This window comes from Sus scrofa, chromosome 15 (assembly GCF_000003025.6).
Source record: "Sus scrofa isolate TJ Tabasco breed Duroc chromosome 15, Sscrofa11.1, whole genome shotgun sequence".
Taxonomy (NCBI): domain Eukaryota; kingdom Metazoa; phylum Chordata; class Mammalia; order Artiodactyla; family Suidae; genus Sus; species Sus scrofa.
Window position 1 is genome coordinate 139949546 of NC_010457.5, and position 27376 is coordinate 139976921.

Genomic DNA, 27376 nt, shown 5'->3' on the forward strand with positions numbered 1-27376 from the left:
TGTCTACATCTGCCTGCAGACATGATGTAGGGGTGGGGGTGACAGGGGGTGTCACACCCCTCAGGAGCCCCGCCTGCAAAGACCAGGAGCAAGATTGCGGGGCCTTCCCATCGTGGCTCAGTGGAAACCACCCTGACTGGCCCGCTGAGGACGCGGGTTCGCTGTATCCCTGGCCTTGCTCCGTGGGTTAAGGATCCAGCGTGGCCGTGAGCTGTGGTGTAGGTCGCAGACATGGCTCGGATTCTGTGTTGCTGTGGCTGTGGTGTAGATGGGCAGCTACAGCTCCGATTGGACCCCTAGCCTGGGAACCTTCATAGGCTGCGTGGGGGCGGCCCTAAAAGGCCCAAAAAAAAAAAAAGAGAGAGAGAGAGAGAAATTGCGAGGCCAGACTGGGGAGTGCCTGGAAAAGGCAGGGCCAGAGCCTCTGGCAGGCAGGGCGTGAGAAGTGGTGTGCACGGGCAGGCAGGCCCTGGACGTGGGTGCAGAGGCCCCCTGAGAGGTGAGGCTACGCCTAGGAGGCCTTGGGTCTGGCAAGTTGGTCTTCTCCAGCCATTTTCTCAGTGCGCACACTGCTGGACCCTCAGCAAGTGCCCTTGCCGGGTGGTGGCCTTGCCTGGGGCTCCTTCCCCGCCCTGGGGTAATTGCACTTTGCGGTGGGCCGACTGAGGAATGCGGGCACTAGGCCCTGCAGCCAGGGTCTCTGACAACAGAGGGAGAATATGACCGGCTCTACTGGGAGTGAGCTGCCTCGGCCAAAGCAGAGGGTGGCAGTAGGGCTATCGGTCTCTGGGAAAAGGGAGCAGAAGGTCCCCCAGGGAGAGGCTCGTGCCTGCTCCAGGGGTGTAAACAGCTCTCCTGGCAGCTTCTCCTCACCTGGGAGGGAGGACTTCCTGCTTTGTGGGTTTTTGCTCCTGATGGGATTGTGTGAGTGGGGTCGACCCTGTGCCCCCACTGGAATCTGGCAAGGGGTCCCGGTGTTCGTTCTCCTTAGGAATTTGCTTAAGAGCCAGGAACCCCTTTCAAGGAACCATTTCCTAGAATCAGCCCTAAATCAGAAGCGCGTTCTGCCGCCACTCCTGCCATAAGCCCATAGGATGGGCCAAACACTGGGGAGGACAGGTGGAGTCGGGGTTCGCGGGCCATGGCCAGCGAGGGGCCTGGCAGCGACCCCCGCCCCCGTGCCCGCAGTGCCACAGTTCGGCTTCATGAGCTTCTTCGTGGCAGCCTGCCCGCTGGCGCCGCTCTTCGCCCTGCTCAACAGCTGGGTGGAGATCCGTCTGGACGCGCGCAAGGTCGCCCGCGAGCGCCGGCGTCCTGTGGCCCAGCCAGCGCAGGCCGTCGGGATCTGGTTCCACATCCTCGCGGGGATCGCGCCCCTGACGGTCATTAGTAACGTGAGGGCGCGGGCCTGCCCTGAGGGGCGGGCAGCAGGGGGCAGGCAGCCGGGGCGGGAGGGCGGGGGGCAGCCGGGGGCGGGGCAGCGGGAGGCGGGCAGCGGGGCCTCGGGGCGGGGCCTCGGGGCGGGGCCTCGGGGCGGGGCCTCGGGGCGGGGCCTCGGGGCGGGGCCTCGGGGCGGGGCCTCGGGGCGGGGCCTCGGGGCGGGGCCTCGGGGCGGGGCCTCGGGGCGGGGCCTCGGGGCGGGGCCTCGGGGCGGGGCCGCCGGCGCCCGGACCTTGCTGCCGGCCTTCTCGTCGGACTTCCGGCCGCGCACCTACCGCCAGGGGAGTGGCGCCCGCGACCTGCGCGGCTCGGTCAAGTTCACTCTGGCGCGCGCCCCCGCCGCCTTGGCCGCCGCGCACAACCGCACACGCAGGTGAGGCGGCGCCGGGGAGGCGGTGTCACCACCAGCCCCGTCCCAGGCGAGCGGGCTCGTTTTCTTTTTCTAATTCTTGAAGCAATTTTGGCATTTCTGTTAACAGAAGACTGTTTCAGCTAAGCTTTGGAATGTAACGACACAAACTTATAATATTCTCGTAACGATTTTAAGTTCTGTTTTTGTAGTTACAGCCCCCTTCTCTTTCCAGATATAGTATATATGCACTTTCCTCTTAAAAACCGATTTTTCTGGAGTTGAAACTTACATAAGCGTTTTTGGACTTCTTGGGGTTTTTAAAATTTTTTTTTTTTTTTGGTCTTTTTAGGGCTGAATCTGCGCCATATGGAAGTTCCCAGACTGGGGGTCGAATCGGAGCTGCAGCTGCCGGCCTACACCGCAGCCACAGCAACGCTGGATCCTTAACCCACTGAGCAAGGCCAGGGATCAAACCTGCATCCTCATGGATGCTCCTCAGATTCGTTAACTGCTGAGCCACTCCGGGAACTCCCATTTCTTGGGTTTTAATCAATTTATGCCTCTAAATTTATTTGAACATACTTCTTTTGGGGGGGGGGTCTGTACCCAGAGCGTAAGTTCCCAGACCAGAGATGGAATCCCCACCAGAGCAGTGACCTGAGCCACAGCAGTGACAACACTGGATCCTTAGCTCACTCTGCCACCAGGAGACTCACATACTTTTTTCAAGCTTCATTCCACCAGCACTGATAACACTTCCATCCCTCACTCCTAAATATTTCATCACTTCAATCGTGACTTCCCTAGTTACCCATAAATTGTTCAGCAGAGTAAGTTCCCAAACGCAGAGTTTTCTTTTTGCTCCTCTTAAGAATCCTCTGTGGTTTAATTCCGTGGGGGTCAGAGAAGCTGCTCTGGCGTAAACCTCTTGTGAGTGCCCTCTTCCTTTACGGTCTGTTCAAATGGATTCTGCGTACGTTTCAAGTGAACCTAAAACGAATCCTTATTAATTGGGGAGTTCCTGCTGTGGTGTAAGGAGACCAGCAGTGTCTCTGGCACACCTGGAGGAAGGTTCAATCCCTGGCCTGGCACAGTGGGTTAAAGATACAGTGTTACCACAGCTGTAGCGTAGGTCACAACTGCATCTCAGATCCGATCCATAGCCCAGGAATTCCATATGACACCAGGCTGCCAAAAAAGGAAAAAAAAAAAAAACCGAAAAACCAAAACTAATTTTGGAGCAAGATTCTACATATTCACATATTAGGTCAGGCTCCTTAATTTTACTGTGCAGGCTTTAATTTTACAGTTAGAGGGAGTTCCCATCGTGGCTCAGCAGTAGTGAACCTGACAAGTATCCATAAGGTTGTAGGTTTGATCCCTGGCCTCGCTCAGTGGGTTAAGGATCCGCTGCCTAGAGCTGTGGTGTAGGTCGCAGACATGGCTCAGGTCCTATGTTGCTGTGGCTGTGGCACAGGCTGTAGCTCTGATGAAACCCCCTAGCCTGGGAACCTCCATATCGGCGGGTGCGGCCCTAGAAAAGGCAAAAAGACAAAAAAAAAAAAAAAAAAAAAAAATCTGTTAAGAGTTGTTATCCCTCAGCTCTTTCTGAATGTTTACTTTCTGTGAACTGGCTTGTCCTGTTAGAAGCATTCGTAGCATGTAAGACTTTCTCATTTCCCTCGATTTGTGTCACCAGCGGCTGTCTGTCATGGTGGGTTTAACGTTTCTCAGTGAGATTCAGGATGTGCTACTGACCTAGAGCCATGTCTCGCTTTCGTTCCGGACGCGGCTCCGTTTTGTTCCTGCAGGCAGAGCCTCTGCCTGCTTCCTCCCGCCGTCTTCGGGCCGCCCTTCTGGGGGAGCCTCTCCGTCTCTGTCTCTCAGGGCCTTCGCACCTTGTCTTTCTGATCCTCCCCGTCGCATCCAGGGTGACCTCACCGTGGGCCTCCCAGCTCCGAGGGAGCCCCTTGAGTTGCGTCTGGTGTGGCACTTCGACTTTATCCATTCGTGGGGGAGCTTTTCTCAGCGACTGTCTTTTATTGCCCAGGTTTTTGGCTTCTTTTCCCTCCTACAGAGTTGGCCCTGGTAGTGCTTTCTTACCACAACCCAGAAGTGCGGAGGCTGTGAGAGGGGGACGAATGGCGGCTGATCGGGACGGGCCAGCAAAGCCCGGCATCTGTCACGCGAGCAGGGATGGCTGGGCAGGTGGACAGCCGACCCCACAGAATGGCATCTGCTGGACTGTCACCTTGCTAGATAATGAGGCATCCGCCCTGCGGGCTCAGTCAGCCTGCTGGGGGACGGACAAACCAGCAGTGCTCTCCTCTGACACCCCGAGATACGGGACTCGCCCCGCTTCCAGCGCCCTGGCACGGCGCCCCGCGGAGCGCCGCCCCTCCTGCAGGTACCGGGCTTTCAGGGGAGAAGACGCCCTTTACTCCCCGACCTCCTGGAACCTTCTGGCCATCCGCCTGGCCTTCATCATTGTGTTTGAGGTACTGGGCACCTGGGCGGGGTGGTCCCCAGCCCCTACCCCCCCTGCTCGCACCTGGAAGCTGGCGCTTCCCGCTGTCACCTGGTCAGACGCTCAGTCCTGTGGGCCCCACTCCTCCGCTGGCCTGTCTCCCGGTGTGAGGCCACCGGAGTGCTCTGGGCCTTCCCTGCGGAGTGTCCCGTGGAAGCTGGGGGTGGCTCCTGTGGCCTTGGCCCCTGCCCCTCCCAGGAGTTTCCTGTTCTGCACGGATGAGAGCAGGGGAAGGCCACGCTGGGCACGTGTTTTGCCAAGGGGGTGCCCTCTGCCCTCGCAGTGGTGTTCTCCCTGGGCCGGGTCCTCGCCCTCCTGGTTCCCGACCCCTGGGTCTGTGGAGGTCAAGATGAAGCGGGAGCACCCCCTGGCCAAGCAGGCGCTGGCTGAGAAGGCGGTGCGCGCCCCCCGCCCCCAGCCCCGCACAGTTCGCGCAATCCGCTTCGTCCTGCCACCAAGGCAGACTCATCTCGCTCCTCCTCCGCCGCCCTCTCCTGGGAACAGGCTCTTTTTGGGACAAAACGCGTGAGAGAGGACGGGCCCTTGGGCCCAGAGATGAGGCCGCGGGCCTCCCCAGCCCCTTCCCTGAGGCGGGCCCACTGGTGGAGGGAGGCTCACCAGCCCAAGGCCACAGCCTCCCCAGGGCAAACGGGCCCCCACCTGGGATGCTGCCCCCAGTCACTGCCCCCCACCCCTGACCTCCTGGGGCCTGGCCTCTCAGCTCTGGTCCCTCCAGCCCTCCCCCTGCCCGGGTCCGAGGCTCGGCTCCAGCTGCGCCCGTGGATGTGGGTCCTGTCCTCACTCTGGTGCTCCCCACACCTGCTGACCCTCAAATGGTAGTGACCCTCTCCAGGCCAGCCCTGCCCCTCCCTACCCTGCCTGCTCCCAGCACAGCCCCACCATCAGCCCCCGACCCTGGTCACGACCCGAAGTCTGCTCACCACGCTGACCCCGCCAGGGCCTGCGCCTGCATCTCCTCTCTGCTTGAGCCCGGCCCGGCCCCCTCCAGCCACCACCAGCAGCCCCAGGCGTCCCTTTATCCCGTTAACCTCTTCCGGTGGCGTTGCCGGCCCCTCCCAGACTCTGCGCGCTGAATGGAGCCCCCTCCCCGCCCCCCGGGAGCGCCCCGCGGGGAGGTCGTGGGAGCGAACTGGACTTCACCCCCTGACCATCAGACACCTGGAGGAAAGGACAGTCCAGTAACGCTGGTGGGGCTCCTTCCAGAAGTTTCTTGGCAAGTCCTGCTTAAAACTGGGAGCATGACAGTCCCTGCAGTTTTTGACCCTGACTGCACGTGGCACTCCCCTTCCTCATCTTTGAAAACCACAGACTCCCAGAAACGCCGCGCCCGCCCTGCCTTCCCGAGGGGACGCTCCTCCACTGGCAGGGGCGTCCAAAGGCTCGGCAGGTTTCAGACTGCGACACACCCCGCCCACCCTCTCCCAGAGCTGCCCCCCGCACCTTTACATCGTCCTTGGCAGCGAGGAGTGAGGCTGAGGCACGGCCGCTGGCATTTCTCTTGGATGTGCCACTGTGCCCGGACCATCTGGAAGATGTCCTCGTTTGTGGGTGGGCAGTGGGGCTGCCTGCACGATGCCCGCCCTTATCACCAGATCCCCAAGTAGTTCCTTCCAGGGGGTTGCTTTTCTGTTCTTATTGCTGTTTTTAACTCTATTTTATTTTTTGCTTTTCTCAAGGGCCGCACCAGCGGCACAGCACATGGAGGTTCCCAGGCCAGGGGTCGAATGGGCGCCACAGCCGCTGGTCTACACCACAGCTCACTGCAACGCTGGATCCTTAGCCCACTGAGCGAGGCCAGGAATTGAACCCACGTCCTCAAGGATACCAGTCGGCTTCATTTCCCCTATGCCACAACAGGAATTCCTAACTCCCATTTTAAAGTAAGTTTCCCAGAAGGCTGGAACCATGGCACCCACAGGCCCACACCACCAGCCTGTCCTGGATGCTCCGTGAATTAGAGCACCTGCTGATCCACTCTGCCCGTCAGGGAAAACGCTGCCCTCAGCTCTTGTCCAGACCGCCTGGTGCCCACTGGTGCCCCCGACAGGCAGGTTTAGGAGTGGAACTGCTGGGTCACTGGGTAAACAGATTTGTCTTTAAGCGGTGGGGGGAGCGAGGTCAGGGCACCCCCAGCAGGCACAGCAGCCCAGAGACAGGCAGCCAGCTTCACTGTGTCCTCCACTGGCCCCGCAGCACTGTGGCTCCTGTGGGGGCTGTCAACACGAGGCTGAGAGCCACAGGCAGCTGGGAGACTCACACGGAGTTTCTGGGCGTCGGGAAGACACCCCTGGTTCCACGAGGCTGAGCCCACACGCACGGCGCGATAGGAGGAGTCTCGGAGCACTGCATCTGGTTTCGGGTTTTATTTTAGAATGTATAAAATTCCAGTGTCACCCGTATTCATGAGCCTTTACACATGTTTGCATATTATCTCCAAATTCCAAAGTTAAGGCCAAGGGATGGATCGCAGCTATGGACACAGACGACGTGGAAGACATTCGACAGGGAGGGAACGGACACGCACGCCGGTCCCGCCAGGGCCCTGCCCGCAGCGGCGGAGGCCGCAGGAGACAGGCCCCGGGCACAGTCATCTCGGGATGCTTAACGACACCCAGCGACGGTGAGCGGGACCCCAAACGGCTCAGGAAGGGGAGCCTGCGTTTATGACATTTAGCAATAAGTGCACATGTGCAAAACCTATTGTGAGAATTAAACATTTCCCTTGGGCAACGGGCAGGGCTGGATGCTGCAGAAGAGACAGAGGGAGGAGCAGGTGTGGGCAGGCGCAGGGAAGGCTCGGGACTCGTGCACGAGGAAGAGGGCGTCTTTCTCTCTCGTCAACTCTACCCAGTTCGGGGCGGCCCGGCCCGCTGAGCGGAAGCAACGCCCTTTCCTTCTACCCCGTTTATGGGGCCTACACACGGGCACACGTAAGGCTGCTGGGGCTCCCGGGCCCTTGCAGAGGCAGCCGCAGTCAGGCTCGGGGTCAGCGAGTCTCGGTCCCACTCCGGAGCTGCAGAGCTGAAGGCCTCCAAGCTCTTTTCTGAGCATGAGAAACCCCGAAGGGTGGGGCGTGGGCGCCCAGGGCACAAGGCGGCTTCTCTGGGAAGTTGGTACCTGGGTGATACTGAGAACTGGAGAGTGGCCCAGTCACTCGCGGTGCAGAGACAGGGACCCAGACGGCCAGAGCTGAGGGCCTGTCCTTGGTTTCCACGCCACACGACACAGGTGTCTCTGCTGCCAGGGCCCCACCTTGCCCTCACCCCGACTCCCCAAGGCCTGGGGCCCAGCCCCTGGGATGAGCTCCCCCCCCCGCCCCGGCCTCCTGCCCGGGAGCACCGGGCGCCTGGTCCAGGCTGCCAGCCTCTCTCTACCCAGGACCAGCCAGCCTGCCTCCTGAGCAAGCGGCAGAGGGCGGCCGGGGTGGCACGTGCACTCCCTGCTGTGGACTGGCGCACTGGCCACCGGCCACCCGTGGGTGAGGGAGGGCGCGGCCCCCCAGCCCCCAGGCCCAGGGAAAGGCCCGAGTGCTGGGGAGACGCGGCCGCCGGCTGAAGTAGAGCAGAGGCCCTTCCCGCCCCCGTTGGCCCTTCGTCTGGGCGATGAGACCAGGCAGGGCTGAGCCAGGCCCGTCTGAGACCCGGCTCTCCCTTCTGGCCTCCTGGTGCCTGTGGCTCCGCGGCCGCCCAGCGCGACCAGGCCTCCCTCCCCACCCTGGGGCCTGGGCAGGTGGGCCTCACGGCAGCTGGAAGGAGGCTCAGGACCAGAGGCGGGGGCAGCGGGGGCAGCGGGAGCTGGGAAAGGAAGAGGGCAGACGTTTTGGCTTTTAGAAAGTCAAGGACATTTATTTCCTGAGGTCGTGACACAGGAAGTGGACGCGGCCGCAGCTGCAGCGCTCTCCCGGGGAGGCCGGAGCCGGGGCAGGCCGGGTGGATGACGCGGGCCTCCGCGGGGCTCGTGCGGCCGCCGCCCCAGCACAGAGGTCGGGAGCAGAGCCTGTGCCGGGGGCGGCCAGGCCTGAGACCCGGCCGCCAGGGCGCGGGCCACGCCGGCTTCGCTGTGAGACCTCGGGGAAGGGGCGTCAAGAATTTGCGGAGGGTCCAGCCGCTGGGTCGGATTGAGACGGACCATCGTGTGGCGGGTTCAGGTCAGCAGGCTGGAGAGGTTTCTGCTTGTCGAGCATTATCGCTTGGGGCCCCAGGGGAGGGTCTTGGGGGCCACCTGAGCCCCGAAGCTGGGGAACTCCTCCGAGCTGCTCATGTCGGGAGCCTGCGGGGAGAGGGCCGCTTTAGGGAGGCGCCGCCCGCACGCGCCCGGGCGAGGCGAGCCCAGGACGGCGGCAGAGGCTCACCTTCTCGCTGCTGCTGGCGGTCCAGGGGGCGTCCCGCACCACGAAGCCCCTGGACGGCGCCTTGGCCTCCTCGTGGGCCGGGGGCTTCATGTACAGCTGCAGCGCCTCGGTGTCCACCACGTCGGCCAGCTGTGGGCGTGGGCAGGCGGGTGGGCGGGCGTCAGTTTGCCGCGGGGGCCCTGCCCCGCCCGCCCCCACCCCGGCCCCGGCGCCCCCGGGACTCACGTATTCCTCCTCCAGGTTGAGGATGTGGTCGATGGCTTCCTCCACGTTCTCCGGCAGCCCCGTCACGGTGACGCAGTTGGGGTCGGGGGCCCCGCTCTGCGGGAAGCGAATGTCCACCTGGAAGGAACAGGCACAGCCGCTGCGACCCCGGCCGACCCCACGGCTCCCCGTCTGGAGCCGAGTGCGCGCGGAGCCCAGGCGGAAGCCCCACGGCCCCTCGACCAGCCTGGCGGGCTGCTGCGGCCTCACCTTGAACTCATCCATGATCTTGCGGATGGCTTTGCCGCGGGCACCGATGATGCGGGCGTGGACGCGGTGGTCGAGCGGCACGTCCTCAGAAACCATCTGCTCGAGCTCCCCCACGATCTTGAGGATGGCGTCCCGGGCGGCCTCGGTGTTCTTCTCGTAGCCCGTGATGGTGATGTGGTCCTGCGGCTGCGAAAGCAGGGCTGGGTCGGCAGAGGGGTTCCTGCCCGGCCCCACGCAGGGGACGCGGTCCGGCGGGCGGACGCCAGCAGTGGGCTGCTCGGCTCGCCTTGCCGGGCAAAGCGCCCCGCTCAGCAGAGACGGGGTGGAGAGGAACACGGGGAGCGCCGCCCACCCTCCCGCCTCCCCGGGGACGCACAGACACACAGGCGGCCCGCTCCAGGGACGCCCCCCGTGGGCCCGCAGCTCTGCCCCACCCCTCAGGGGAACGCGCCAGGCCCCTCGGGACGGGCAGAGCAAACGGTCACTCAGGGCGGAGGACGCCAGGAAGGACGGCCTCAAGCCGCGTTCCTCGGCTGGGAAAATGATGATGCCCACGCGGAGAGAACGTGGCGCGGCGGAAAGGACCAGAGGACAAGAACGGAAACTCGCAGAACTCCAGGTCACACCAGGACAGCGGCCAGGGGCCCCTGCCCTGGTGAAGCAAAGGCAGACAGCGGGAAGCCCAGAAACTTCCCTCGCCCACCAACTACACAACAGCCACAGACAGACTGCAAGTGACGCACGAGTCTCACAGGAAGAGCTGTGGATGAAGAAGACACCACCACTCGACCCCACGTAGCCCGTGGAAGTGAACTACAACAGTCTAAATGCTAACCGGTACCTAAAACATTGATGCTTCTGTGGAAAAATGGAGGGAAAAAAAATGTAGCGAAGGCAAGAAATTCAAAAGCTAAATTCAAGATCAAGAAGATCAAAAAAGTGAAAAATGAAGGAGGGCAATTCCATCATTGTTACTTTTTGCTTTTTAGGGCCGTACCTGCGGGGTTGGACGTTCTCGGGCCAGCGGCTGAGTCAGAGCTACAGGTGCCTGCAGACACCACAGCCACAGCAACGCTGCCAGTTACACCACAGCTCGTGGCAACGCCAGATCCATAACCCACTGAAGGAAGCCGGGGATCGAACCCACATTCTAAGGGATATGAGTCGGGTTTGCTACCTCGGAACCACAACGGGAACTCCAGGAGGACAGTTTTATAAGCAGAAGTACCTAACAGGCACAGTAGGAGTTCCCGCTGTGGCAGAGAGAGGGTTAAGGGCCTGGCATTGCTACAGCTGCTATACAGGTCACAACTGTGGCTCAGATCTGATTCCTGGCCTGGGACCTCCATGTGCCATGGGGCAGCACTGCAAAGAAAGCCCCTGGCGAGGGTGAGTGAGGGTCAGAGCAGGGAGCAGAGAGGAGGCCAGGACGGAGGCCAGCGCTAAGAGGCTGGGGAGGGAGGCAGGTTCAGCAGGCGGCCCGCCACGAAGCCCAGGCACGGGCAGAGGCTTGTGGGATATGCTGGCCAGAAGGTTCCAGTGACTCACTGCCCGGCACCTGGGCCAGCAGAAGACCAGGCAGAGACCAGCTCCGCTTACGCAAGGCCGGGCGGGGAGGTGGCCCCCACCGGACCTGGGTCCGAGAGGGTGGGGACCCAGAGGCAGGGCTGCGGGACAGCGCCCCAGGTCCTCAGGGCGACAGACGGGTCCAGGAAACCTCACGCGGGTGGCCTGGGCCGGAGTGGGGCCCAGACCCCAACCACACTCAGATCCGCAGGGACCTGCCCGCCTGGGCACCCCCTGAGTGCCTGGTCGCCGTCCCCGGGCCTGGCGCCCCTGTGCCCGGTGCCCGTCCGTACCTGGCTCCCATCGTCCTTATCAGGAAACTGGATGTTGACGTCGTGCTCCAGGCGGATCTGGGTGATCACCGCCCCCTTCCGCCCGATGATCTTGGGGTGGTACTTGGGGTCAACGGTGACGCTCAGCTTGAAGCTCCGCAAAGCCTGCAGACGAGACCGGTGAGCGCGAGGCGAGGGGAGGGCGCCGCCTCCGTCTCGGCCTCCAGCATGGCGCGCGCCCCGAGCACACCCGTCGTCAGCTCTGGAGCCAGAACAGCCTCTGTGCCCCCTCCCGCCAAGGGCACAGGTCCTCAGAAGAGGGCTGAGGTTGTGGGCGGGGGGCCCCAGGCCGGGCCGCTCCCCTAACTGCGCAACGGAGACCGGAGACAGGAGCGTAAGGACAACACCGCTCCAGGGCTTTGGGAGCCGGGGCCCGAGAGCCAGCGCAACGGAGCACAGATGCTGCGGGACGTGCCCGGCCAGGCGCTCAGCTCGGCCTTGGTGGGAGGACGGACCTCCGAGCCTGCGGCCGGCCTGAGCCAGCGACTGGCGAGGTCCATGGGCCCTGCCCCATCGCCAGACCCCAGGAAGGTCCCCGGGCGAGGACCCCGTTATCCCCCAGCATCAGTAACGGGCCCCGGGTTCCCGGAACCACTGCCCCTGCAGTCCTCCAAGCGCCGGCGCCACAGAGAGGCTTGGACGGCGGAGCCCTCTGGCGCCCCAGGACCGCACGGTCACACGCGGGGCCTCTGCTGGCAACAGCTCCCAGGCCCCCAGCTGGATTTTTCCTGGGAGGCTGGAGGTATCGCCAGTGTCTGCAGATTTACCTAAATAGCCATCAACTTGAAGTCCCAACCATGTCACCATTACCTTAAAGAGAACGGATGGCCCTGTCCCCACCGCCGCTTCCCATTAAAGCCCCCCAGCCCCCAAGACCTCTGGACGCTGGCTACTCAGTGGGGCCACCTGGCTCTGTCTCCCGCCACCTGATGTCACCAGACGAGGAGCAGCCCAGGCGCTGGACACCTCAGCAGGTCTGGCACCTCCCACGTGTGGTCAAGGAGGTGGCCCGCAGGCGCTCACCCGGTCTTCCTGCTCCGCCTGCAGCTCCTTCACCCGCTCCAGCAGCCCAGCCTTGGCCCGGTCCAGGTTGGCAGCCAGGCCCGTGATGGCGATGACGCCTGACTGCAGCTCGGGGGCCGGGACGTGAATATTCACCTGTGGGGGACAGGCTGGTGCTCACCGGGGCCCGCAGCACGGGCTCGGGTCTACCTGCCCGCCCGTGGGGGTTGGCGAGCCGTGGTCAGCGCCCGCCCGTCACTTTGGCCAGGGACACGACGGCGGGCTCGGACCGGGAGGGTGGGGGAAGCCTGTCCCTAGGGAGGGCCGGCGGGGGCAGGGCCCACGAAGCCCACCTCAAACTCGTCCATCATCCTGCGGATCCCGCTCCCCTTCTGGCCGATGATGTACCGGTGAAGGTCAAGGGGCACCTCCACCTCAATGGTGACGGGAACCAGGGCCTGCGGGGAGCGGCGGGTTAGCCCTGTGAGAGCCAGTGCTCTCTATACGCTTCGTACTGTTCCGCCGGACGGAGGCTGCCTCCGCCTGACTCGGCAGAAAACACAGGGCCGGGTGTGGAGGCCGCCCTGGCGGCAGCGTCTCACAGCCATGGGACCACCGGCTCCTCCCAGTCCCCACTCCAGCCTCGGCCACACCCTCCACCCTGCCACCTGCTCTCCCCACAGCACTTCCCGCCACTCGACACGGGACAGACCCCTTTCTCGGCCGTCTTCGTCTGCTCTGGCGGGGCCGTGCTGAGGACAGCACCCCCGTGGGTGGCGCTCAGTACGTACACGGACCAGGTCCCGTCACCGTCAGCGGCACAGCACCGAGGGGAGTCTGAGACCCGCCAGCCCTGCAGTGCCAGCCAAGGCCCTCAGGGTGCAGGGCTGAGGGGACAGGTGCCCCCCCGCCCCGACCCCCAGGGAGCAGAGCCTCCGACGCACCTCAAGGGCCTCCTTGGCGGCCTCGCACTTCTCCTTCCGGCCGGAGATGGTGATGATGTCGCATCTCCTGGGGGAGCCGGGCTCGGCCTCCTTCCCGTCTCTCCCCTCCCCGGGGTCGTCGCCGTTCTCCTGGACAGCTGGCTCCGTGCCGTGCGCTGAGGGAGAGAGAGGGGCAGCTCGACCTGCGGGGGGGCGCCAGCCCAGGACGCCCTAGGCTCGCAGCTCACACGTGCCCAAGCACCAGGCGAGCGTGAGCGCTGGACACAACAGCCTAGGGCACCACGACCCATGACCCTGGCCTGAGGTGAGGGGGGAGGTCAGCTCTCAGGCTGCTTTTGTCCTTTTTAAAATCTTTTTAGGGCCGTGCCCGCAGCCTGTGGAAGTTCCCAGCCTAGGGGTGGAATCAGAGCTGCAGCTGCCAGCCTACACCACAGCTCACGGCAATACCGGATCCTTAACCGCCTGGGCGAGGCCAGGGATTGAACCCACGTCCTCTCGGATACCCGCCAGGCTTGTTGCCGCCGAGCCGCGACAGGAACGCCTTTCCTCTTTTTAAATTAAAGCACGGATGGAGCCCCGACTCGACCCCTAGCCCGGGAACTTCTGCATGCTGCAAATGCAGCCCTAAGAAGAAGTAATAAATAAAGTACGGGTGATTTATGACGTGAGGCCAATTCCTGCTGCGCCACAAAGTACTCAGTCAGAGGCGTGTGTACGTTCTTTCGCATGTTCTCGTCCACCGTGGTCCACCCCGGAGACTGCAGAGCGTCCCCTGTGCTGCACGGCAGGACCGCACTGCTCCCCCAACCTAAGCTACCAAAGGTCTCTTTGCGACACCTTGCCTTGCTTTGCGGTCGGCTCTGCTTGCAATCGAAAGAGCAGGCCTTGCTGTCTCGTGCTTCCTGTCAGCGTGACGTACCTGGCCCGTCCACTCACCTTTCATGCACATCTATCTTATATTCAAAGTCACTTTCCTGTGGGCACCTTGCAGCTGGGTCTTGTTTTCACGGGGTGGGTGAGAACACAAATTTGCCTACGTCTTCACACTGTTCTGTGCGACCCTTCTTGAATGTGGAATTGTTTCAAGATTGGAAAGCACACATTCAAGTGTGAGGCATAAATGTGACAAAAGTGATCTAACTAGTTTTCTACCTCTCAGGGGACAGGACAAGCTCCAGAGAAGACAGGGCTCCGAGTGCAGGGCACAGGGCAGCAGAATGGGGGAGGCCCTCCTCGTTCCAGCGCAGGCCTGAGACACTAGCTGGATCCCTGTCCCAGCACACATCCTCCCTGACCACGGGCTACCCCACCCCACCCCCAGAGGCACCAGCACAAGGTGATAAGCAGGACACCCTCCAGTGGCTCAGTGGCCACCTCACAGGGGACAAGCCTCACGGGGCAGACAGGCGGGCAGAGAGAAGCTGCTGCTGTGAACAGAGCCCATCACATGGGCACTCAGAGGCCGGGCAGCAGCTTAGAATCCCTAGAACACTTGAAGGGCACCTTGTCCCCCTGGAGGCAGCCAACACAGCCCACCTTCTAGGGACCAGGGAGGGACCTGGGCCTCTGGGAGCCCCCAGGACAGCTGGACACCCGTGGTGCAGCACTGCGAAGGAAGGGGCTTCACTGTGACACCCGCCAGCTGCCCGCACCCCCCTCCCCAGGTGCGGGCCAGGCACACACCCACCTGGGTTCTCCTCTCTGTCTGGGAATTTAATCTGAACGTTATGGTCGCGAGTTATCTGCTGGATTCTGGAACCTTTGGGGCCCATGACCGAGCGATGGAACTTCTGGGGAATGGCGCACTCTATGGTCACCTGGGCTTCCTGGGGGGACACGGTGGCAAGGTCAAATCCACATCCCAGCCTTCCCAGCCACTTCCCCCCGCCCCCGCTGCGGAGGCGAACCCAGAGCTGGGCGGGGGCAAAGGGGAGGCTGCTTTCTGAGAGGTGCCCTCAAACCACAGCACAGAAGGCACTGACGCTGGCTACCAGCTGGGACCTACCAACACCCCACTTCTCTACTGGAGGGCCCCCTGGGCCACACGCGTGAGGGGCTGCTAGGTGCCACCCCCACAGGTGGCATCATTAGCCAGGTGGCAACTGGAGGCTGGGCTGACTCCACGAGGGCGAGGCTATGGGGACTGGTCCAGAAAGCCCGAGGAGCTTCCACCCGGCTTCTCCGGGGGGAGGGCAGGCGGGACGGAGGCTCCGAGCCAGAGCCTGGCACCTGCGGAGAGGCCATGCGGGGCTGCCAGCTGGCCTGCCTGTGGGAGGGACGCAGAGGCGGCCCCCGCCCGCCCCGGGCGCCTACCAGGTCCTCGATGATCTCCTGAATGCGCTTCTTGGCCGCCTCCACGCAGTCCTTGGCCCCCTTCAGGGTGACTCTGTCGCTCTGCGTGCCGGAGCGGGGGAAGCTAACCATCACCCCGCCGTACTCCTCCGCGATCTCCCGCAGGACCTGGCCTCGTCGGATGACAAAGTGACGGTGGTGCCTGGGGTCCACCAGCATGAAGTCCTCAACCACGTTGTCCTGCGGCGACAAGACGGGAGGAGCGTGAGCCTGCCGCCGCGGGCGCCACGGGCGCCGCCGTGTCGGCCCCGCCCCCACCAGGCCTCACCAGGTTCTGGATCAGGGCCTCCAGCTCCCGCTGGGCCTCCCGGACGGCGTCCTCCCTGCCTATGATGGTGATCAGGTCCTGGTCCTTGTCCTCGGCGGCGGGGAAGATGATGCGGGCCCCGGTGCTGTCACGCACCTTGCGGATTTTGCCGCCCCCTTTGCCGATGAGGAACTTGTGGTATTCCGGCTTGGCTCGGATGTCGACGGTGAAGCTCTTGGTTTGCTGCAGAAACGAACCCCGCGTACGGCGGCCTGAGGGCAGCGGCCCGGCCCCGGAGCAGGCGGATGGGGACCACGGGGACACACTGTCACCGCCCCTCTAAGCGAGGCTGCACACACGGACCCCAGACACTTCTGTGTTCCCCTCCGAGCTCAGAGACACGGAAGAGGGAACGGCGGTAGCGACCAAACGTGCGCAGGCTGCACTCCAGCCGCACCGGCAGAGGGGCCGAGGCGGGGGTGGCCTGGGGCTGCACCCGCCCAGCAGGCAGCCCTGGGCACACACAGCCCCCAGGAACGGGCGCCCTCAGGCCTGTCAAGCAAGCAGGGTGTGTGCACCCACAGCCTCAGGCCTGGAGAGGCCCAGGGCCACCCGCGCCCCGCTCGGTGGCCTCCCTGAGATGCCCGCGGCGCCCCGCCCACGGCTGACAAACCCACTCGGTGTGCCCCCCGCCCGCCTCTTGTTTAGACACCGGGCCCCCGAACAGGAGCGGTCGGAGGGCATGGAAGTTGCCAGCGTGCTGCAGGGTGAACTGAATCAATTCTCCTACCTTTAAGCGCAGCCTTCACAAGACACTGCTGACGCTCACAGCGCAGCACTTGAAAAAGCTGCGAGTTAGGGGAGCCCAACCTAGCAACGCGACACAGACAATACATCCAAACCACGTGGGATTCGCCTCGGAAACGCAGGGCTGCGTGCACAGTACACCAATCTAACCTCCTCTAGCAAAGGAAAACCCAGGTGAGCCAGTCAAGGGACCACTCTAAAACCCACTCCTGACAGAAGCTCTCCGCAAAGCCGGACAAGAAGGCACTTCCTCAACCCGAGAAAGGCACTGCTCGAGGCCCACGGCTTGCCGCACACGCAAAGGGCCGAGGACGCTCCCCGGAGCCACCAACAGGCAAGGCCGCCTGCTCGCAGCCTGGCTGCTTTCCACCGTAGGGCCACACAGCCAACAAGGCGCACGGGCGGGCGGACGGACGGATGGTCAGAGAGCGATGCAACTGCCCATCCGCAGACGGTGTGCTCCACATCCCAGCGTCACAAGGACCCACAGACCACCCTGGTACGAACAAGCGAGCTTTGGAGCAGATGCTCGCCGCAATAGCTGAAAGCCCAAACGCCTAAAACAGTACCATTTGTCACACCATCACCAACCAAAACAGACAGACGCCGAACAAAACGTGAACGAGGTGTTCACGCTAAAAGCTACACAACGCTGATGAAAAATCAAAGCCTTCAACAACGGAAGCGACGGGGACCGGAGGTTCGAAACTGCCAAGACAGCAATTCTCCCCAATCCGTCTTTAGATTCCCATAAGCCCAGTCAAAATCCTGTAGGATTTTTGCCTCTGGAAATTGACCAGCTGGTCCCAAAATGCATGTGGAAGGGCGCGGGATCTAGAGCAGCCAGAGCAATTTCGAAAAGCACAAAGCTAAGGACTCCCCAGAGGCCCCTGGCCCTGTGTCTAGCTGAAGTGGGCAGACTCCAGAAACAGGCGGGTCTGAAGAGGGTCACGGGAACCCTGGTCACATGACCTTGATCTCAGCGCGGGTCACACGGATGCGTGCTCACCACACCTCCCAGCTCCCTGCCAAGATCTCCTGCACATGCGAGGGAACAACCCAAGCGACAAACCCAAGGGCGGATTTTCTAGGCCGAGCCCGTGGGCGCCCGGCCCCGAAAGGCCCTGCGGCAGCAGCAGGTGCACGACGGCCCTCCCCGCGGTGCTCACCTTCTCCTCCGCCAGGTGCAGGAGCTGCTTGCGGGCCTTCTCCACGTCGGAGGAAGGGCCCCTGATGACCACGGTGTCGCTCCCGGAGCCTTCCACGGGGAAGTGGATGTGGACGCCGCCGCACTCCTCCATGATGGAGCGGATGAGCCGGCCCTTGGTGCCGATGAGGGCGTTGTGCAGCCGGGCAGGGATGGCGACCTCCACCTCGGCGATGTTGGCCTGCGTCACACACAACACAGGGGAGCCTGCGTCACACACAACACGCGGAGCCGAGCCAGGATGCCACGCTGAGGGTCGATCCCCCGTAAGCTGGGTCCCTGCCTCCGGTCAAGACGCAGCAGCAGGACTGGAGTCATCGTCCACGTGCAACAGCGCCCAGACCTCGGAGGAGGAGACCAACCAGGCCCAGTCACTGCCCACGGCCAAGGTCTGCATCCAAGACGCAGACCCGACAGCCCAGGGAGAGCGGCCCGGGGCACGGCAGCCCCGTGTGCTGACATGTGCGGGCAGACCCCTGGGGAAGAAACAGGGGCTGCAGCTCCAGGCCAGCTGCCCACGCTATGGGACCTGGAGGGGTAAGTGGTCCCAGGTCAAGCACGGCTGGACCCCACCTAACAGTCTGCAAAGTAAGTCCAAAAAGGAGGAAGCTTTTTTAAAGCACCTTAACGAAGCTCAAAAATATTTATAGGAATGAAAAAACAGCCAGCATCCACCAAAGTTAACTCTGTAATATTTGGCATCCAATAAAAACAAAGGACATGCAAAGAAACAGGGAGAAACAATCGACAATGAGGAATGAACCATGGAAACCAACCCAGAAACGACACCGATGTTGGAGCCAGTGGGCCAAGGACACCATAGCAGGTGTTTTCATGTCACCACACCTGGCAAAGAGCTAAAGGAAAGACCGAACGTGCCGAGCACAGAAACCAACGGCCCACCTGCTGACGCCGAGCTTTTCTCTACAGAACGACAAGCGACAAGGTCCTACCGTTCAGCAGAGGGGCCTGTACTCAACATCCTGTGGTAAACAACAATGGAAGAGAACGTGAAAACACGCTCGCAGACCGAGTCACTCTGCTGCAGCGCAGTAGACACAGCGGAGCAGATCGACTCCACTTCAATTAAAAAAAAGGGTTCAAGTTGAACTTTGAGAGGTGAAAACAGGATCTGGAAAGAAAAAAAAGACTCGGTGTGACCACAGAGAGAGCAGACACTGGAGAAAATTAATAAACGCTAAAAGCTAAGGGAGAGAAGAAAGCGCTCCCCTTCCCATCCGAATAAAAAGAGCTCCGGTCAAGCTGCCCAAGGCCAGGTAACGCACGTTTCTGAAGAGAAAGACAGAAAAACAATGACCCAAGTATTTCCAAATTTGACGACAACTCTAAACTCTCAGCTCCAAGGAGCTCCGTGAACTCATGGCAGGGACACACGACATGACATGAAGACGAGGCGCGCTGTGACTTGCTGCAGCTGCTGACACAGCCGCGCCGTGAGCTGGAGGAGCAGGAGCGGCGTCAGGCGCGTCGTCAGAAACCACGCGTGTGAGAAGACGCTGCGGCTGAGGCTCGGTACCGAACGAAAGCCCGCCAACCTCAGGGTGTGGGGACACAGGGACGCTTGCCCCGGGCTGGTGAGGATGCTGGATGGGGCAGCCCCCGTGGAAGATGGTCTGGCTGTTTCTCATAAAACCAAACACTCCCTTTCCTATGCGATCGCGAAGAGGAAGAATCCAATCTGAAAAGGCCGCATCCTACTCCAGCCTAATGACACTCTGCAGGAGGCAAGCTCTGCAGCCAGTGGAAAGCTTGGTGGGTGTCATGGTTGGGGGAGGCGGGGGGGGGCGGCGAATGGCTAGAGCGACAAGGGACACCTTTAAGTGCGTAAATACATAATATTTTCTTCTCATTTAAAGCTCCCTAACAGGGAGTTCCCGTTGTGGTGCAGCGCAAATGAATCTGACTAGTATCCATGAGGTTGCAGGGGCTCGATCTCTGGCCCAGCTCAGTGGGTTAAAGATCTGGCGTTGCCGTGAGCCGTGGTGTAGGTCACAGACGAGGCTCAGATCCCGTATTGCTGTGGCACAGACCAGCAGCTATAGCTCTGATTTGATCCCTAGCCTGAGAACGTCCATATGCGGAAGGTATGGCCGTCAAAAAAGCAAAAAAAAAATTGAAACAAATCTCCTAAAGAAAGGTTTACAACTCGTGAACATAAGACCTGATGACAAAGCCCAGTGTTTGGGGGCAGCGTGGAAGCCCCCTGCTCTCCAGTCCTCATACTGCAGTTCCAGTCACATCCAGGTGCCCGAGAAGCCAGGCTGTGATGAGCTGAAGATGTATATACACTGAACACCCGAAAGCAACCACTCAAATAAGCCAAGAAGCACATCCGACAAGCCAAAGAGGAAAAGAAAAGGAATCATAAAAACACCTACTCCAAAAGGAGGAAGAAAGAGAACAAGGCAGGCAGGATCAACAGAAACCAAACAGCAAGACAGTGGATTTAGGGAGTTCCCGTCGTGGCTCCGTGGTTAACGAACCCGACTAGCACCCATGAGGACTTGGGTTCGATCCTTCGCTCAGTGGGTGAAGGATCCGGCGTTGCCATGAGCTGTGGTGTAGGTCGAAGACTCAACGGCTCAGATCCCACGTGGCTGGGGCTGTGGTGTGGGCTGGCAGCTGCAGCTCCTCTGTGACCCTAGCCTGGCAACCTCCACATGCCGTGGGCGTGGCCCAAGAAGGAAAAAAAAAAAGACAGTAGATTTAAACCCAGCTACTGGATGCCTGAGGTGGCCGGGGTGGGCACAGGGGAACGAGGTTGTCATCAGTCTCCACTCCGGGAGATGATGAAAACTTCCCGACACAGACGGCGGGGACGTGCACAAGGCCAGCGTGCCAAGGGCGCACGCCAAGTTCCGGCCTCAAAGTTACCACAATTTAAAACTGAAAAATTATAATGACGTCAGATACAATTCTTAAAATTCACATTAAATGTAATTCAATTAACAGGTGCATGAAATGAAACATGCAACATACCTGTATAATTACTAGTGTAATTAAATATAAACACCATTATCTAAAAGGCAAAGATGCCAGAACGAATAAAAAGGCAAGCTGCCTGGAAGAAACTCACCTTAACACGAGAAAGGACAGATTTCAGAGAATAATGCTACGTGGATTAAAACGAGGTCCTTCTGTGATGATGCAAATCGCACACATTAGGGAGGAGAAAGACAAAGTAGCCAAGGACAGGACGCACCGCGACACATGCGACGCTGATTAACCAGACAAATCACATTAGAAAAAGCCCTTGAGGAGTTCCCTCCTGGCGAAGCCTCGAAGCTCAGACAAAAGGAGCTCCATCTCCTATGACGACGCACCCCCAGAACTAGAGGAGGCCCCGAGACGCGGGCCGACACGAGGAGTCTGAGCCAAGAGTGGAGCCAAAGCAGCCAGACCCGCAAGAGAGACGCGGTGGCTTCCTCCACACAGCAGAGCGGGAGGTGAGAACGGGTCGACTGTGGCAGGACAGGACGTGTGGATGGGGGCGCCGCGCGGGCCCGGGGGGCAGAGGAGGCAAGGGAAAGGGAACGAGGGTATCCTGGGGACGGACGTGCGTCATCTTCAGCTGGAGGGGATCTCAGTGAGGTACACGGGTGTCAAAACTTTAAACACGTGCCGCTTCTTCCTATTAATTTCTCGAGAAATCGAAAAAAAAAAGGGCCACACCTCCAGAGCGCGACCCTTTCCTAGCAGCCGTGGCGGACCAGCACCGCCGGGGGAGGGCTGGGGGAAGCCCCCGAGAGGCCCGCCGGCCCACCCGGCCCCACGCCCTCGGTCCCAGGCTGGGGCCCGGGCACCGGGATGCTCGACCGCGCCCCGCCAGGCAGCGCCCTGTTACCAGGTCTTTCTGGATGGACAGAATGCGGCTCCGGGCAGCCTCGCAGTTGGCTCGCTTGCCTGTGATGACAATGGTCTCTGAGTTGCTGTTCTCGGCGGGGAGGTCGATCTTGGTGTTGCTCTCTTCTCGAATCTGCGAGGACAGAGGGCGGTGAGGAACGGCCTCCTGGCTGAGGTGCTGGGGCAGGGCTGGGGGTGGGGCAGGCTTAGGAGGCGTGCGGCCAGCCACCTTCTTAATGTTGGCCCCTCCTTTCCCGATGATGTTCTTGTGAAACTGCTTGAAGATCGGAACAGAAATCGAATAGCTGTTTTCCACCTGCAAAGAGAGGAGCGCACGGTCACCCACGCTGGTGAGGCCCCTGGCCCTGGGCCGTGGCGTGGCGGGCGGGGCCCGGCGGGCAGGGACACAGACCCGACCCCACTGCTCCGGATCCAACCTGGAGGGTCGGCCCCAGGACCGGCGACACACCGGACAGCGAAGCACCTGGTGTGCAGGTCAACTGGCCAGGCGGGCAGCGGGGGTGTCTAGGGCACACCCAGGCCCCCAGGCCGAGGGGCGGCACAATCTCCAGGAGACCCTCCCGCCACCTCTTGGAGGTGACCCTGAGCCGAGACCAAGCTCACAAGAACCCCGGGGCCTTCTCAGCAGCCACCCTCAGCACCCTGCAGACAGCCCAGTGCTTGAGGAAGACCAGCCATCAGTGAGCGACCCCTCACGCTCACCACTGTGGGCTCCCCGCCTCCTCTCCCCCGCACCCCGCACATCTGAAGGCCCCTCAGACCCACTGACTCCACAGGACAGAGAAGGCTCCCCGTGAGCGTGGGCTCCCAGTGGACCCCCCGGCCCACACCACCGCCGACACTGTCACACAACAGAGGACGGCCAGCGGCTCCTACCAGATCTGCCACCATCTTCTGCATGTATTTCGTGCATTTTTCCACCTCGTTCTTGGGCCCCCTGAGTTGAACAATATCGCTTTTCTGGGCTGGGTCTGGAAAGTTGATGATAACCTAGAACAAGTCAGCAGGACGCCGAGCTCAATTATCGGTTGAGGACTGACCCCCAAAGGCTGAATGCCCTCCCCTGCGGTCAGACGAGCCCTAGGGGCTAGAGCTCGCCCGTGGGAAAAACGGTACCTCCGGGAATTTGTCCCGAATCTCTCGGATCCGCTCCCCCTTCTGCCCGATGATGGTGCGATGGAACCTCTGCTCGATGATCAGATCCTTGGTGCGCTCGTTCTCCTACGGACGCAAGTGGCCGGGGGCGCCAGTGAGGGCGCCGGGCGGACCTGCAGCGCCCCTGCTCTCTCCAGCAGGGGCCTCACCGCACGGTCCACGGGCCCCGTGTTATTCTCCCCAGCAAAGTACAACTAGAAATGGAGCATAGGGCCCTTCCCTGGAAGCAGCCAGTCAGTGCGCAGCCCACTCAGCACCTCTGCCTAACAAGAGCCCGTGAGGCGCGGCGCTCGGCCGAGTGGGGAGCCACCCCTCCTGAACGCAGGGTGGCTCAGACGCTTCCCTGTGTGGGGATCAAGGAAGAAGGGGTTGGAGTTCCTGCAGCAGCTCCGTGGAAATGAACTGTATGCGTGTCCAGGAGGACACAGGTTCAATCCCTGGCCCCGCTTAGTGGGTTAAGGATATGGCATTGCCGTGAGCTGTGGTGTAGACAGGCAGCTGTAGCTCTGATTCAACCCATAGCCTGGGAACTTCCATATGCTGCAGGTGCGATCCTAAAAAGACCAAAAAAAAAAAAGAGAAAAGAAGGTCGAGAGCCACGCCCTGTGCTGACCCCATGAGAACGTCAGGCGACACCACAGAGCAAAAGCGGCACACGGAGAAGAGCAACAGCCGGACAGCCCAGCAGATCCTGGGTCAGACTGGTGTCAGGTCAACAGAGAAGCGAGGCACAAGACGCCCCAGGGCGAGAGGCTGTGTGTCTGCACCGACCCAGAGGACCGAGCCGAGCCGAGCCAAGCCGGTGCGTGTCCAGCCCCCACCCCCGGCCCCCGGCAGGGCGGGGCACCAGTCTGGGAAGGGGAAGCAGCCCCCAGAGGAACCACAGCAGCAACTCTCAACCCTGGCGGTGCAACCACCACCGGGACCCCTCAGAGTCCAGGGCTGCCCCCCACCCCACCCCCCGCCCCGGCGCCCGGGGTCTGGCGAGGCGGAGGCCCCAGGGCGGGCTCACCATGCGGGAGGCGAGCTCCAGCAGCTCGCGCTTGGCCTGCTGCACGCCCTGCGGGTCGCCCTCGATGCGGATCAGGCTGCTCCTCTCGCTGTCGGGGGGTATGCGCACCGACACCTTGTACTGGTCCTTGATCCTGTTTACTTGGGGGCAGAGCAGGCGCTGGGACGCGGCCCCCGCCCGGCCTCACGCCTCAGGGCTAGACCCTCACCTACCGCACGCCCGCATCCCCCGAGAGCTGAAGGGACCCTTGGCTCGGGCCACTCAGCTCTGGGATGCAGCTGGCGTGGGGGCAGCGGGCGCTGTAGAAGCTTTGAAAGGTCCAGACGTTTCTAACGAGGAGACAGACCAGTGTGCGGAAAAAAAGCCTCTGTCGTCAGCTCCAACCCAGCCTTTGCAAAACCCCTCCTGTCGCCTCCTCCGGATGGAGGACGTTGCCCACCAGGTAGCAAAGGGGAGCCACCTCCCCAGGGGGTCGCTGGGGAAGGTTCTAGGCAGAGATGGCCATGAGCGTGAGGCCGCCCTGTTCCACATGGGACTGCGGAGGACAACAGCCAAGGACGCAGAAGCTGGGGGCGCAGTTCAGGTGAGAGAAAACGAGGGACCTGAACCAGCAGCAAGAGACAGGTCCTGCGAGCTCCGGAGAGGGTGCTGCACCCGGGAGCAGAAGGCCCCGTCTGCTCAGAGCTGCGCTTGCCGAGGCTCCGTTTGCTTCGGAAAGCCTTACGGCCACCCCAACAGTCAAAACCAGAAGCAGGTTTCTGGGGCCGGCACGGTCCAAGCGGGTGTGCCACGGGCGCAGACCTAGTCACTCCGGCGGGTCCTCGCCCACCTTTAGGAAGCCCAGAGCGTGGAGCAGCAGCAACCAGCCCACGTTCCCCCGAACAGAGGAAGGGCCACGCGAGGCAGAACCCCGAGAAGGCAGGCTTGCAGATGCCTGCTCTCTATACTGGGGCGTCTCTGCAACCTTGGGGGGACCCAGGAATGGCGGCATGTTCGCCCCCTCCCCAAAGGTCACCCGCAAGAGACAAAGCCGCCCCCACGCCCTGCAGCTGAACCACGCAAAGGAGTGGATTTAAAACCCCACGGTGGGAGTTCCCGTTGTGGCGCAGTGGTTGACGAATCCAACGAGGAACCATGAGGTTGCGGGTTCGGTCCCTGCCTTGCTCAGAGGGTTAAGGATCTGGCGTTGCCGTGAGCTGTGGTGTAGGTTGCAGACGCAGCTCGGATCCCGCATTGCTGTGGCTCTGGTGTAGGCCCGCGGCTACAGCTCTGATTCGACCCCTAGCCTGGGAACCTCCATACGCCGTGGGAGCAGCCCTAGAAAAGGCAAAAAGACAAACAAACAAACAAAAAACCCCACGGCGGATCCAAGCGCAGCGTGCAGAGCCGTTCCTGACGCCCCACCACGGGGCTCCGGCCTGACACGGTTCCATGTGACGTTGGGCCTGGCCCACAGACCCTCCCTGCGCTGCAGCAAGTTTTTAACCGGGACGGAAGGCTGCAGGTCAGGGGCGCGTTGGGTGGCGAATACTTGGGGCCGGGAGAACCCGCAGACCCACTCCAGCAGGCCTGGCTGGAACCGGTGGACGCGCCTCTTGGGCGCCCCCTCTGCCCGCCCCCCCCTCACTCACTGTTGGCCCCGCTCTTCCCGATGAGGTGTCTGTGGAACTTGTGGTCGATGCTGATCTCCACGTAGTCCATCCGGCTCACCTGCGGAGGGCACGGGGTCCGTGGGGACGGAGCCAAACCGGCCGTAGGCCGCTGCCGCCACCACCCTTCCCACAGGCCGCCTCCAGAGACCCTCCTTCCAGAGAAGGCTTTGTCTGACCCTCCTGGACGCTGGATGGGTGGACCCATTTCAGAACCCGCCACTCACCGCCCAGGGCACCCGCCCGCGTCTCCAGGTCCCTCTCGCGAGGGCTGCGCCCACTGGGCCAGCGCAGGGGGCCCCTCACCAAGTCCTTGACCATGGCTTCGATCTGCTCCTGGGCCGCGCTGACGTCCTCCGTGGGGCCTTCCAGGGTGATCCTGTCCTCGCCTTCCGTGAACTCAACGTGAACCTGCCGCCAACACGAGGCCGGCCTGTCAGGACAGCACCGCCCAGCCCAGCGAGCCCGAGGCCCGCGGCCGCCCTCCCGGGCCAGCAGCTGATCCCAAAGCCCTTCACACAAACGTGTGGCCACAGACACCATGAGACCACCGTGATTCTGGTCTTGAGCGCTGAGTGGGAACTGCTCAGGTCCCCGGTGCCGGAGAGGGGCAGGACAGGTGACGGGGGCCACGAGACCTCACCCAAGTCCACCGGCCCAGGGACAGGCCACCCACCGCCTCCCACACGCCAGGGAAGGGCGACCAGGTGGGCTGAGCCCACAGAGCAGGCCTCTGCGGGGAGCAGACACGACGCGTGCGCTCTCGGCTACATCCATCCTGGTCAAGGTCACCAGACCCACTGCCCCCCCGACGAGCGCGGGCTGGAGGCTCAGCAACACCTGGGTCAGTTCTGCTCCACAAAATCCACTACCTACTCAGTAGTTACGCCACCACGGCCAATAAATGCGTTCTGAGGGAGTCATTAAACTTAGCAAGCCCGTCTTTTTCTGCTTAAAAAGATCCCCCGCTGACGACAGATATTTTTAAAAATGCCTACTGCGCTTCCTTAACTAACCGTGGGACGCCTGTCACACACACCCGAGTTTTTAAAACGTACACCAACCGTCCAAGCATCTCCAGGGCAAGCCCGCGCCCGAGGCGCCTCCCTACCTTGGGCATCTGCTGGGTGATTTTGGCCAGGTTCTGACCCTTCTTGCCAATGATGAAACGGTGCAGCCAGGAAGGAGCCGAGACGGAGGAGACCGTGAAGCTGTTGGCCTAGGAGCACCGGGAGACGACAGGTTCGTGGACGCCGCGCCAGGGGGCTGTCAGGGCTCCGGAGGGTGAGCGCTCCCGTCCCCCGACTCGGCCCCGGCTCCAGGTCCTGGACGTGCCCGCCAGGAGGCCGACGCCACAGGGAGCCGTTACCTTGGCATAGACCTCCGTCAACGCCTGCCCCAGCTTCTCGGGCTCGCCTCGAAGGATCACAGTCTCAGAGGCGCTGTCTGAAGGCGGGATCTCCACAGAAACGCCGGTTCTTTCCAGAATCTCTTGCAAGGAGTTGCCCTTGGGGCCAATGACGTACTTGTGCTGGGACTTCTTCACCTCGACCGCGATGGTGGTGGTCTTCTTTTTCTGAGGAGAGCGCCCGGGCGTCGGAGGGAGGGCGGCCAGCGCGGGCGCGGGCGCGGCCCTCGGCCTCTGAGCCGCCCCTGCGGGCCGGGCCGCGGCCTCAGACGGGGCCCTGGAGAAGCGGCGGCGTCGGGCCAGAGGAGGGCTGCGCCGCGGGAGGGAGAAAGCGCCCAGGCCCCGCCCCGCGGGAGCGCCCCAGACACCTGCGGGCCCTGGCCGGCACCGCGGGGCCACCGCCCGGCCTACCTTCTCCTCGTAGATCTTGCGGATGCGAGCCACGGCCTGCGCCAGCTGCTCCTTCTCGCCCGTGAAGACGATCTCGGTGCGGTTGACGCTGGGCGGCGGGATGTTGATGCGCGTGCCCGTCTCCTGCATGATCTCGCTGACCAGCCGGTTGTAGGGCCCCGCGATGAAGGGGTGGAAGGCCTTCTCCACCTCGAGCCGCTCCACCGCACGTTTGTCCTGACGCGAGAGGCCCGG

At 62.2% G+C, this 27376-nt stretch overlaps 2 protein-coding genes across 12 annotated transcripts in view; one reads left to right on the forward strand and one right to left on the reverse strand.

The window, feature by feature from the left end:
- ANO7 (anoctamin 7) lies at window positions 1646-7030 on the forward strand. The gene is made up of 2 exons (XM_021075267.1): window positions 1646-1813; window positions 3870-7030. The coding sequence occupies exon 2, from the start codon at window positions 3934-3936 to the stop codon at window positions 4846-4848; it is 915 nt and encodes a 304-aa protein (XP_020930926.1). The 5' UTR covers window positions 1646-1813; window positions 3870-3933; the 3' UTR covers window positions 4849-7030.
- The window catches only part of HDLBP (high density lipoprotein binding protein), a 67634-nt gene continuing 48415 nt past the window's right edge, over window positions 8158-27376 (reverse strand). For all 11 annotated transcript variants that reach the window (XM_021075261.1, XM_021075257.1, XM_021075264.1 and 8 more), the window contains exons 7-28: window positions 27143-27358; window positions 26693-26899; window positions 26435-26542; window positions 25630-25734; window positions 25306-25384; window positions 23675-23814; window positions 22624-22728; window positions 22384-22497; window positions 21716-21802; window positions 21488-21619; window positions 17585-17803; window positions 15630-15851; window positions 15323-15541; window positions 14697-14835; window positions 13010-13164; window positions 12419-12523; window positions 12087-12221; window positions 11025-11168; window positions 9166-9351; window positions 8917-9033; window positions 8692-8820; window positions 8158-8609 (exon numbers count right to left, since the gene is read on the reverse strand). In XM_021075261.1, coding sequence (XP_020930920.1) covers window positions 8523-8609; window positions 8692-8820; window positions 8917-9033; window positions 9166-9351; window positions 11025-11168; window positions 12087-12221; window positions 12419-12523; window positions 13010-13164; window positions 14697-14835; window positions 15323-15541; window positions 15630-15851; window positions 17585-17803; window positions 21488-21619; window positions 21716-21802; window positions 22384-22497; window positions 22624-22728; window positions 23675-23814; window positions 25306-25384; window positions 25630-25734; window positions 26435-26542; window positions 26693-26899; window positions 27143-27358 — 3150 coding nt within the window. In that variant the 3' untranslated portion in view covers window positions 8158-8522. The remainder of the gene's footprint in view (window positions 8610-8691; window positions 8821-8916; window positions 9034-9165; window positions 9352-11024; window positions 11169-12086; window positions 12222-12418; window positions 12524-13009; window positions 13165-14696; window positions 14836-15322; window positions 15542-15629; window positions 15852-17584; window positions 17804-21487; window positions 21620-21715; window positions 21803-22383; window positions 22498-22623; window positions 22729-23674; window positions 23815-25305; window positions 25385-25629; window positions 25735-26434; window positions 26543-26692; window positions 26900-27142; window positions 27359-27376) is intronic.

What these genes read in the sequence shown, in the direction of transcription:
- ANO7 (XM_021075267.1), top strand. Translation starts at nt 3,934, where the DNA reads ATGGCGGCTGATCGGGACGGGCCAGCAAAGCCCGGCATCTGTCACGCG.